Raw genomic sequence first — 13,839 nt, 5'->3', positions numbered from 1 at the left:
ATGCAACTATATATACTATATGCAACTACACGTATATATAGAGTATATGCAACTATATATACTATATGCAACTACACGTATATATAGAGTATATGCAACTATATATACTATATGCAACTACGTGTATATATAGAGTATATGCAACTATATATACTATATGCAACTACACGTATATATAGAGTATATGCAACTATATATATACTATATGCAACTACATGTATATAGAGAGTATATGCAACTATATATACTATATGCAACTACAAGTATATATAGAGTATATGCAACTATATATATACTATATGCAACTACACGTATATATAGAGTATATGCAACTATATATATACTATATGCAACTACACGCATATATAGAGTATATGCAACTATATATATACTATATGCAACTACGTGTATATATAGAGTATATGCAACTATATATACTATATGCAACTACACGTATATATAGAGTATATGCAACTATATATATAATATATGCAACTACACGTATATATAGAGTATATGCAACTATAGATACTATATGCAACTACACGTATATATAGAGAATATGCAACTATAGATACTATATGCAACTACACGTATATATAGAGTATATGCAACTATATATACTATATGCAACTACACGTATATATAGAGTATATGCAACTATATATACTATATACAACTACACGTATATATAGAGTATATGCAACTATATATACTATATGCAACTACACGTATATATAGAGTATATGCAACTATATATACTATATGCAACTACACGTATATATAGAGTATATGCAACTATATATACTATATGCAACTACACGTATATAAAGAGTATATGCAACTATATATACTATATGCAACTACACGTATATATAGAGTATATGCAACTATATATATACTATATGCAACTACACATATATATAGAGTATATGCAACTATATATACAATATGCAACTATACGTATATATAGAGTATATGCAACTATATATACAATATGCAACTACACGTATATATAGAGTATATAAAACTATATATATACTATATGCAACTACACGTATATATAGAGTATATAAAACTATATATATACTATATGCAACTACATGTATATATAGAGTATATAAAACTATATATACTATATGCAACTACACGTATATATAGAGTATATAAACTATATATACTATATGCAACTACACGTATATATAGAGTATATGCAACTATATATACTATATGCAACTACACGTATATATAGAGTATATGCAACTATATATACTATATGCAACTACGTGTATATATAGAGTATATGCAACTATATATACTATATGCAACTACACGTATATATAGAGTATATGCAACTATATATATACCATATGCAACTACACGTATATATAGAGTATATGCAACTATATATACCATATGCTACTACATGTATACACCATATGCAACTACATGTATATATAGAGTATATGCAACTATATATACCATATGCTACTACATGTATACACCATATGCAACTACACGTATATATAGAGTATATGCAACTATATATACTATATGCAACTACGTGTATATATAGAGTATATGCAACTATATATACTATATGCAACTACACGTATATATAGAGTATATGCAACTATATATATACCATATGCAACTACACGTATATATAGAGTATATGCAACTATATATACCATATGCAACTACATGTATACACCATATGCAACTACATGTATATATAGAGTATATGCAACTATATACACCATATGCAACTACATGTATATATAGAGTATATGCAACTATATACACCATATGCAACTACATGTATGTATAGAGTATATGCAACTATATACACCATATGCAACTACATGTATGTATAGAGTATATGCAACTATATACACCATATGCAACTACATGTATGTATAGAGTATATGCAACTATATACACCATATGCAACTACATGTATGTATAGAGTATATGCAACTATATACACCATATGCAACTACATGTATCTATAGAGTATATGCAACTATATACACCATATGCAACTACATGTATGTTTAGAGTATATGCAACTATATACACCATATGCAACTACATGTATGTTTAGAGTATATGCAACTATATACACCATATGCAACTACATGTATGTTTAGAGTATATGCAACTATATACACCATATGCAACTACATGTATCTATAGAGTATATGCAACTATATACACCATATGCAACTACATGTATGTATAGAGTATATGCAACTATATACACCATATGCAACTACATGTATGTATAGAGTATATGCAACTATATACACCATATGCAACTACATGTATATATAGAGTATATGCAACTATATACACCATATGCAACTACATGTATATATAGAGTATATGCAACTATATACACCATATGCAACTACATGTATATATAGAGTATATGCAACTATATACACCATATGCAACTACATGTATGTATAGAGTATATGCAACTATATACACCATATGCAACTACATGTATATATAGAGTATATGCAACTATATACACCATATGCAACTACATGTATATATAGAGTATATGCAACTATATACACCATATGCAACTACATGTATATATAGAGTATATGCAACTATATACACCATATGCAACTACATGTATATATAGAGTATATGCAACTATATACACCATATGCAACTACATGTATATATAGAGTATATGCAACTATATACACCATATGCAACTACATGTATATATAGAGTATATGCAACTATATACACCATATGCAACTACATGTATGTATAGAGTATATGCAACTATATACACCATATGCAACTACATGTATGTATAGAGTATATGCAACTATATACACCATATGCAACTACATGTATATATAGAGTATATGCAACTATATACACCATATGCAACTACATGTATGTATAGAGTATATGCAACTATATACACCATATGCAACTACATGTATATATAGAGTATATGCAACTATATACACCATATGCAACTACATGTATTGATAGGCCCAAGGCCAGCCCGTAAATTTGAGTTCTTAAAATATCATTAACATTAACAATAACAAGTTGCATTTTACAATTTATTTGAATTTATATGGTAAAAATGGGACTTACCTGTGATATATGATATAATCATTATCCTCGATTACTTTGAAACACAGGTGGGGTAGCACAAACTTTACAGATATGAAAACATCTTATTGCATTACCCCACCCGTTGACATTTATGGTAGTTTCACAGAAATTACACTATTTTCGTATATGTTTACCGACTAGTAAAATTAAAAATCATAATAAGCATCACCAGTAAGACTTACTGGTTAACTATACTTAATTCACTATTCGTTTTACCCTCGATTAGTCGCTTATTGCAAGTAAATTCCATGTTTTTTATGTTGAACTTTCACATTGTCAGCCATCTTGTTGTTTACATGTATGCACTTCCTTTTCGCTCAAGGTCACAAAGTACATCTACGCATAATTTCACGGTTAGTGATTTGCAGCTACCACTGTTAAATTCCATAAGCCTGCTCAGTTATACTAACATTCCAGTCTTGTTTACATCACAGTAAAGACATTGATGTTTCTATTTTTAGAATTAAAAGTCGTAGACAGTGTCGGAAACGATCGATTAATTTCGATAGCATTTCCATCGCATTTTTAAATCGATCAAGTTGTTCGACACTTTTCGATTCACTTTTCGAGTCTTTTCGATCAATTATTTGATCGATATATTTTTCTGAGTATAAAAGGGCTGCGATTTTTCAGTTCAGGGTTGAGACATTTTTTGCCATTATTGAGTATAGCCGCAGTATTGAAAATATTGATTTAAAGCTTTACGCAAATAAAAGTACGTTATAGCGGCAGTATTTGAATTATTTAAAACGGCTAGACTTTGTTTTATACAAATTTATACTAGTTTGTAGTAACTTTATGAAAATACGATTTATAACTTAAAGCAATAGAATTCTTTAACCTTTATTATGATATTGTTGAATGTGGAAGTGAAGGCTGACTTAAATGAATATTAATTGTACTGTATACTATAAACTATACGCAGCGACATATAATAACAGTTTAACGCGATAATCGAGGGGTATATTGTGTTGGCGTTATTTGAAAACATTATTTCTCCGTCCATAGAAATAAAACATATAAACGTTTAAAGTGTCTTTCTTTGTGTTGCACATACTATAAACTGAAGGAAAGTCATAAAGCCAATTTAAGGTGTCAAGCGTATAAAGTAATGTCAGGAAAATTACTATGAACGTAAACGGTGTATCACAGTTTTAAAGAGGAACAACGTAATATTCTTAGTGTATTTACTGAATAGTACCGGTGTTACAGTTTAACATGATTTGTCTAGTCATTGTTTGTCCCCGTCCTTAATACAAGCCAGCCCGATTAACAGTACCCTAGGTGCCCCGGACCCCCAACAGTATCTATAGAGTATATGCAACTATATATACTATATGCAACTACATGTATGTATAGAGTATATGCAACTATATATACCATATGCAACTACATGTATGTATAGAGTATATGCAACTATATATACTATATGCAACTACATGTATGTATAGAGTATATGCAACTATATATACTATATGCAACTACATGTATGTATAGAGTATATGCAACTATATATACTATATGCAACTACATGTATGTATAGAGTATATGCAACTATATATACTATATGCAACTACATGTATATATAGAGTATATGCAACTATATATACTATATGCAACTACATGTATCTATAGAGTATATGCAACTATATACACCATATGCAACTACATGTATATATAGAGTATATGCAACTATATACACCATATGCAACTACATGTATATATAGAGTATATGCAACTATATATACTATATGCAACTACACGTATATATAGAGTATATGCAACTATATATACCATATGCAACTACATGTATACACCATATGCAACTACATGTATGTATAGAGTATATGCAACTATATACACCATATGCAACTACATGTATCTATAGAGTATATGCAACTATATACACCATATGCAACTACATGTATGTATAGAGTATATGCAACTATATACACCATATGCAACTACATGTATCTATAGAGTATATGCAACTATATACACCATATGCAACTACATGTATATATAGAGTATATGCAACTATATATACTATATGCAACTACATGTATATATAGAGTATATGCAACTATATATACTATATGCAACTACATGTATGTATAGAGTATATGCAACTATATATACTATATGCAACTACATGTATATATAGAGTATATGCAACTATATATACTATATGCAACTACATGTATATATAGAGTATATGCAACTATATATACTATATGCAACTACATGTATGTATAGAGTATATGCAACTATATATACTATATGCAACTACATGTATATATAGAGTATATGCAACTATATATACTATATGCAACTACATGTATATATAGAGTATATGCAACTATATACTATATGCAACTACATGTATATATAGAGTATATGCAACTATATACACCATATGCAACTACATGTATGTATAGAGTATATGCAACTATATATACTATATGCAACTACATGTATATATAGAGTATATGCAACTATATACACCATATGCAACTACATGCTTGTATAGAGTATATGCAACTATATATACTATATGCAACTACATGTATATATAGAGTATATGCAACTATATACACCATATGCAACTACATGCTTGTATAGAGTATATGCAACTATATATACTATATGCAACTACATGTATGTATAGAGTATATGCAACTATATACACCATATGCAACTACATGTATGTATAGAGTATATGCAACTATATACACCATATGCAACTACATGTATGTATAGAGTATATGCAACTATATATACTATATGCAACTACATGTATATATAGAGTATATGCAACTATATACACCATATGCAACTACATGTATGTTTAGAGTATATGCAACTATATACACCATATGCAACTACATGTATGTTTAGAGTATATGCAACTATATACACCATATGCAACTACATGTATGTATAGAGTATATGCAACTATATACACCATATGCAACTACATGTATGTTTAGAGTATATGCAACTATATACACCATATGCAACTACATGTATCTATAGAGTATATGCAACTATATACACCATATGCAACTACATGCTTGTATAGAGTATATGCAACTATATACACCATATGCAAATACATGTATCTATAGAGTATATGCAACTGTATACACCATATGCAACTACATGTATGTATAGAGTATATGCAACTATATACACCATATGCAACTACATGTATATATAGAGTATATGCAACTATATACACCATATGCAACTACATGTATATATAGAGTATATGCAACTATATACACCATATGCAACTACATGTATATATAGAGTATATGCAACTATATACACCATATGCAACTACATGTATATATAGAGTATATGCAACTATATACACCATATGCAACTACATGTATATATAGAGTATATGCAACTATATACACCATATGCAACTACATGTATGTATAGTGTATATGCAACTATATACACCATATGCAAATACATGTATATATAGAGTATATGCAACTATATATACTATATGCAACAATATATATACATGTGTTGTTGCATATATATATGCAACTTTTTTTGGGGCGCATTCGTCAAAATCGCTCGACGTAACATTAACGAACAGGACATTTGAAAAATCCTCGATTGTCACTGGCCGTCACAAAAAATTCAACGCTATTATATTTTATAACATTATTTTTCTTGTTCAGTAGTCATTAATACCATGTTTTTTGGTTTGTTTAATATTCCAACAGTTATCTCCCTTAGATGAATTTAACGTACAATAACATAATTATCTTGTCTTCCGATTAAAGGTCAATAACAAGACCACAATGTCTTATCAACTCACATTTAACAACTCGTGGTCCTTTTTTATCGGCTAAGTTTAACAATGAATAGAGCACACACATTGTTATTCTTACTATACGGATTCTTCTTGCAATGTGGCGCCCGAAAGAATGTATTGTTTATCATCGTGGATGACCTCCGCCCTGACCTCGGCTGCTTCCAGGGCGCCGATTTCCCGACCCATGACGATCCGCCGCCACACACGCCCCACATGGACGCTCTGGCCGGAAGTTCCCTTCTCGTGCGCCGCGCGTATGTGCAGCAGGCCGTATGTAGTCCCAGCAGGACATCCTTCCTAACAGGTTACATACTACTTATTGTTTATAGGTTTTCGTCTTTACTTTATAGAGTTTAAACTCGATCGGGGGAAATAACCAATAAAAACATTAACTTTTGCAAAATCTGTACGCCTAAAATAGGATTCAATCACCAGTCATTGAAATAAGAACTCCGTAACATACAATCAAAACTCGCTATGTCGATTTCTTGGGGACCTCGGGGAAAACTTCGAGATAACGAATATTTAATATAACATACAAATTACCAATCTCTAACTCATCCCAAACTATTCGAAAAAAGTTCGACATAACCACAACATCGAGATAACAGAGTTCGACATAACGGGTTTCGACTGTTACATAAACATATAGCAAAAAAGTGTTTTATCGGCTTCTTAATTTAATTTCTTTTTGTTCTTTTTTGTTCTGATGTTCAAAGTCAACAGATCAAGGTATTGTCAAAGCTTTGATTGTGTTCTAGGCTTCGTCAGCGGCGGTGTTCGAAACAAACTTTAACCTAAGCCATAGCTCAACGTATGTTCAAGATATTCATATCAAATATGGGTGGGATGTTATGAGAGACCCAATGTACATGTAGTATAGTATGTAGTCCCTTTAATCATCGTCAAGTTAGGCCCCTTGTTAGACTGAGAAATAACATCAACAGACGAACGGTGGAGTTCGCTCCGCAGCGTTCTGGTCGTAAATTCAGTGTGTTGTTATAAACATAAAGAAAAATTGTTACTGCTAGTGTATCACAATTAGAGAAACAAAGGATAAAACAAATCATACATGCTTTAACACTAATCCAATGTTGTCCGTTTAGCGAAGTGATTAGCTCACTCGCTTTTAACTATGGCGTCCCGGGTTCGTTTTCCGGACTTGGCGTACGTATAGATATGTGTGGTTCGTGGTTACTAAGCCAGACAAGTGGGCTTTCTACAGGCACCCCCCCCCCCCACAACACAAAAATTCTCACGCAAAATATCGGATAAGAGTCTTTTATATTAGCATAAATTAATATTACTTTCTCTACAATCATTGAACTTTTCGAAACTTTTCTCCAATGACACTTGCATTTATCCAGGCCGGCGACCGGACACCACGCGCGTGTACGACCTGGAGACGCATTTCCGGTCTGCGGGCGGAAACTTCACCACTCTGCCACAGTACTTTCGGAATCATGGCCGCAGGTCTATCGGCATCGGCAAGATCTTTCATCAGGTAGTCATAATATCGATGATCGATTATAATAAAACAATCTACCGATCTATAATCGATATCTGATGTGTCAAAGTCATCTTGATTTGTGATTGTTGAAAGTTATCCGCACAGTTTTTATAAAACTAATTGTGTGTTGCATTTGTGTTATTGGTTCTTTAAACACAAAAAAAAACATACAGTCGAAATTCGTTTTGTCGAACTCTGTTATTTCGATGTTCCGGTTATGTCGAACTATTTCAAATAATTTGGATTGAATGAGAGATTTGTGGTATTTTGTTTTTTAACGTGTGCGCGTTATCTCGAGGGTTTTTTCTTAGGTCACAACGAATTCGACATTGCAAGTTTTGACTGTATGTTCATATTCCTATGATTTGAAATATTCCATTGTATTTCATTTTTGAAAGGCATTTTTCGGAAATAAGCCCTTCAAGATAATATCTGACGTGAAAAGAGATTTGTATACATTATTTCTTACTTTTCATTGTTTCCACAGGGCATTAAAGACCCCCTGTCCTGGTCTGAGCCCGACATCTACCCCGGCTCTTCCAACTGGGACCGGCAGAATGCCTCCTGGCAGTTCGTGCCCGATAATCTTCTCCATGCCAATCCCCTTATCGACTACAAGATAGCCCAGAGCGCCACCAAGAAACTTGGCGAGTTCGCAACGGGCGGGAAATATGCGCACACCCCATTCTTCCTCGCCGTGGGGTTTATTCGCCCCCACTTGCCGTTTGTCTCGCCGGCATCCTTCGGTGACCTGTATCCCTTAAACACTTTGAAACTTCCCAGCAATAATAAAGCACCCGTGGGTATGCCAGAAGTCGCCTGGTTTAAGAGTAATGAGATTCGAACACAGTATGAAGATATTCATAGGTCAAGTTTTACTGGCGAAATCAACAATACGATACCAAACAATATTGCACTAGACTTAAGACGGGCTTACTACTCGGCGGTGAGTTGGGTAGACTCCCAGGTAGGTGTAGTTCTAGACGAGCTGAACAGACTGGGCCTCGCAGATAGCACAGTGATTTCACTAGTTGGCGACCACGGCTGGCAGCTGGGAGAACACGGCATCTGGGGGAAATCTACCAATTTCGAGCTGGCTACCCATGCTCCGATGATGCTGAAGATTCCCGGTTTAACTGACTCCGGCCTTAGCACCAGGCGTATTGTGGAGTTTGTGGACCTATTTCCAACGTTGGTAGAGGCTGTAGGCTTGCCCAAAGTTTCCATTTGCCCCGAAAATTCAGCCCATGTGAGCACATGTACGGAAGGGGAGAGTTTCATGCCCCTCGTTCACAACACGTCAGCAGACTGGAAGCATGTCGCGTTTTCTCAGTACCAGCGGCACCAACACCGAACGAACATTATGGGCTACTCGCTCCGCACGGAGCGCTACCGCTACACTGAGTGGCCCGAGTTTTCCTACCAGACTTTCAAACCCGACTGGACCAAGCTGCATGGTGTAGAACTGTACGATCACACCGTAGACCCTGACGAGAATCACAACAGGGCTGACGACACCGCGTATGCCACGCTGCGGGCAAACCTTAGTTGGCGGTTACATGCCGGCTGGAGGCACGCCAGCCCGTCCCTACATCAGGCCGGCCCGGCGTTAGTTGGGTGAAGTAACAAGACATACTTTTGTGTCCATCTTGACTTAAATGTCATTGTGACTAGGGCTTCATTATCACACAAATTATTAAATCAGTTTACCCCATAAGCTCCTTTTCTACACCACACAGCACGGCATGATTCAAAATTTAACATTTTAGTCTTTCTCAAAGTATATTCCCTTCTATTTCAATTTTTAATGGAAATATTCTATAGCAAAAATTGCACAACAGTTTTCAATATTGATCTTATCATCATCCTTAGACATGCCTCAGTGACTCCATTCAGCCTACTGGTCAGCTAAATATACAGACCAATCAAACCACTTTATTTCTAATCTTAATTTTTAATTGAATCTAAGTTGCTCATTAAATAGGGCGCTGGTTAATTTTCTTACAGAAACCATACAATACGTCTATAAATAATATGTTTTATTATTTGTTAATATGTTTTGTCTGTTTGCATTATATATACGATTAAAAAATGTTCTCATTTTAGACAATGCTTTAGTATTTCTGGAATTTCGAGGTATTGTATTTTAAAAGTCTATACTTTTGAGATGTTAATAAGTTGAAATTGAATTGGTATCTATACAATAAATGTATAAATCATACTGAAATGTTGCTATGGAAGGGATTGTCAACTACGTCACTAAATTCTGCCATGTGTACCACACATTATCTTGAGGGGTCGTACAAACATGTGTCATTGTTAGGAAGCTTAATGTAAAATATTAAATTACAAATTATATATCTCCTTATTACCAGTATCTAAATTCCATATACTAATAAATTATTATAATTGTGACTTTGTTGTTTGGTATCCGAGGGAAATGATAATTAACCAGTGTTTCCCTCATGATTTATTTAAGGGATGTCGGGTGTTTTTAGTATTTCATTCACCGATGGTTCAATTATACGTATTCTTCAGATCTTTTGGGTTCAAATAGTGGCTGTTTGTTTGTTTTGTTTATTTGAGTTTATCAAGGTCTGTCCGCGCCCATGGCTGCATTATGGCTTGAACCCGCCGTGACGCCATCACGACTTAAATTGTGTTTAAATGCCATAAGTGACATGAGATAGAAGTGACAGCAGTCAAATCCAGACATTCGAAGACTTGAAACAAAGTGAGATACAAGAGATCAGGGTGCGATACCTTAGCTCTTTGCGAAGAGACCTCATGGTTCTTTAACGTGCTCGGTGTAAAGCACCGATACACGGGATACACATTTCCTGGGTTGAACCAGTACTGAGTACACCACTTTTCCAAGCACTACCCTTTAAATGCCGAGCGCCCGGCAAGGGATCTACTTGTACCAACTTTTAACGTCTTTCGGTATGACGCGGCCCGGGTTCGAACCCACGAGCCCCGCTCCGTAGGCGGACGCCTTAACACTGGGCCTTTGAGACGGTATGTTCAAATAGTCAGTGCTCCAGCTAGGCCAAGATAGCAGGAAAGGGCACCTCACTTCTCTTTTCCGGTAGACTGCTATCATTTCACTACTGATCCCTGATGTGCCCTTTTGTTTGACAGAGACAACTTTTCAGAAATAAGTATAAAAAATAACAAATTATACATCATTTGGACACTAAAGTAGAGATAACAACTAAGGTGTTCATAACAAACTATAAGTATTGAGAACGGTTACAACACGTACATAATAAGAATTGAACATTGGCCCTTCCAAGTGCCCCATTAAGGATCATTGAATGTGCATCAGACGTGCCCTTTCTGACCTAGCAGCCTGTTTTGTTTACGTATCGTAAACCTCTCATGTTGGATATCTCTGGTTTATCAGCAAATCATTGATTAAAGTAAATCAAACAAGTTCGTCGCTTAAGTAGACAAAGGAAGATATATGTATGAGTTACAATAAGTAAATTACAATCTAAGAGTGTTGATAATAAATCAGTTTTAAAAACAGTGTAGATATAGATATTAAATTCAAATCTGTTCAGCTGCCTTGATAGTCATTACAATAATGAAACCAATGTCTTGTTATACCGATCAGGCGCGTCTTAGCAGTAGCCGCAGGTGCCGCTGCCGCGTCCCCAATATTTGAAAAGAAGCGGCTCCGCGCTAAAACCTTTGGGGTGTTTAAAAAGTGCTATACCATGATATGCAATTCATATTGAACTTTATTCATTACAATTACACTCTTATTTAAAATCAATACATACATATCTGAAACAAATATAAATTTTGTGTAAAACACCCCCAACTACCTACTAAATATTGCATTTATGAAAAATATCAATTACTATAAACAATATTATAACCGTGTATTTAAAGCTTAAAATGCAAACATATTAAATGATTGGTGAATGCTAAAAGATTAACTGCGATCTACTATGGTCTGATAAGGTAGCAATATTGTGTTTTCTGCTCATTTCTTTTAAATTAAACTCGGTATCCTTCATAAGAATCAATGTTTTCGACATTTGTTCATCCTCTTTGGTATATTAAAACTATTGTATTAAATGTGTTAAATCTTATTTGGGAGTAATTGTGCATCTTTAAATGTTTATTATGTGCTATCCGTATTGAGCTTTTTTAAAACAGTACATATTTAATAATTTAATGCATAAATGATGACGTTTTTTATTAATGTGATTAAATGAGGTGTCCTTTAATGAGATTGAAATCGCTTTAAACCTCTTTTAAAATAATGCTGCAAATTGAGTGTTAGAGAGGCGGCTTTTAAAAACAAATCGCGGCACGATGGAATACCAAATCCACACCCACCAAATCCGCGGCCCCAACGTTCCGTGCCTTCCGACTAACCTGAAATAATCAAGTTGAAATGCTGTAGATTTGTTATTCAATATATTTTCTATTATACTTCACCGAAACAACTTTGTATTCTTGAACATGCCAATCTTCCTTGTAGTTCCTTACTGAACTTTTTTCTCATCATGTTCTTTTCCTCGGCTTAGCAATATTAGCCACATTGTTTTATTGGCAAGATAGTCTGAAAGATGGATCAATATATCGATACATTAGCGCGGCAGTAAAGGCGGGCCCAGGATTTGTCTGTAGAGGTGGCAAAATTTGGGACGAGCGCCAAATACCCGAGAATGGAATCGAAAATAAAGAATAGGCTCCTTTCCTATTATGGAAGAAAGGAAGTGTCTTACAAATGGAAATTTCACGTAATAAATTATGCTAGATTTGTTTCACAATTGCGATTTCGAGAGTTTTCTTAGTGCATTTTTAATTCCATATTTGATATATGCTTACTTGATAAAACAGATCAGTTCGGTTCTCAACCATTCAGTAAACTTCATCATGACATTGAGATTTCTGAAACCAGGTTGAACCTTTTCCGATATGGATAAATCGTTGATTATGAAACACAAGTGCATGACGTTCACTGATGATAAGCAGTATTATCGCCGGGCCGTCTGAAACATTCCCCTAGTTTGAAATGAATATGGAATGTGTTTCTAATGTCCATATCTTAATTAGTAAAGCTTTAATATAATCTTTATTTTATTTACATGTTTGCATAATCAATATATTTATGTATATGTGTTAAGGACAGGTATTGTGATAGAGTTTTTGCAAAGAAAATAAAAATACTGAATGAGAGCACATAAATTGTACAGCAAAAAAAATGATATATTAAAATAATCATTTAATTGCTGAGCTAATTCGAAAACGTGTTTTGTAGACCTACACGTTCATCCGAATATGAATAACACTCGGATCTGTTTCCGGGATATAT

General features: G+C 34.0%; 1 protein-coding gene across 1 annotated transcript; it reads left to right on the top strand.

The window, feature by feature from the left end:
• Nucleotides 1-7,039: 7,039 nt before the first annotated feature.
• On the top strand, nt 7,040-10,584 carry LOC128219341 (iduronate 2-sulfatase-like). Its single transcript, XM_052927150.1, has 3 exons — nt 7,040-7,298; nt 8,362-8,498; nt 8,992-10,584. The coding sequence occupies exons 1-3, from the start codon at nt 7,040-7,042 to the stop codon at nt 10,123-10,125; spliced, it is 1,530 nt and encodes a 509-aa protein (XP_052783110.1). The 3' UTR covers nt 10,126-10,584.
• The last annotated feature ends 3,255 nt before the right edge of the window (nt 10,585-13,839 follow it).

This window comes from Mya arenaria, chromosome 15 (genome assembly GCF_026914265.1).
Source record: "Mya arenaria isolate MELC-2E11 chromosome 15, ASM2691426v1".
Lineage (NCBI taxonomy): Eukaryota > Metazoa > Mollusca > Bivalvia > Myida > Myidae > Mya > Mya arenaria.
Note: the sequence above shows the minus strand (reverse complement) of the source record. Positions and strands in the feature narration are given on the sequence as shown.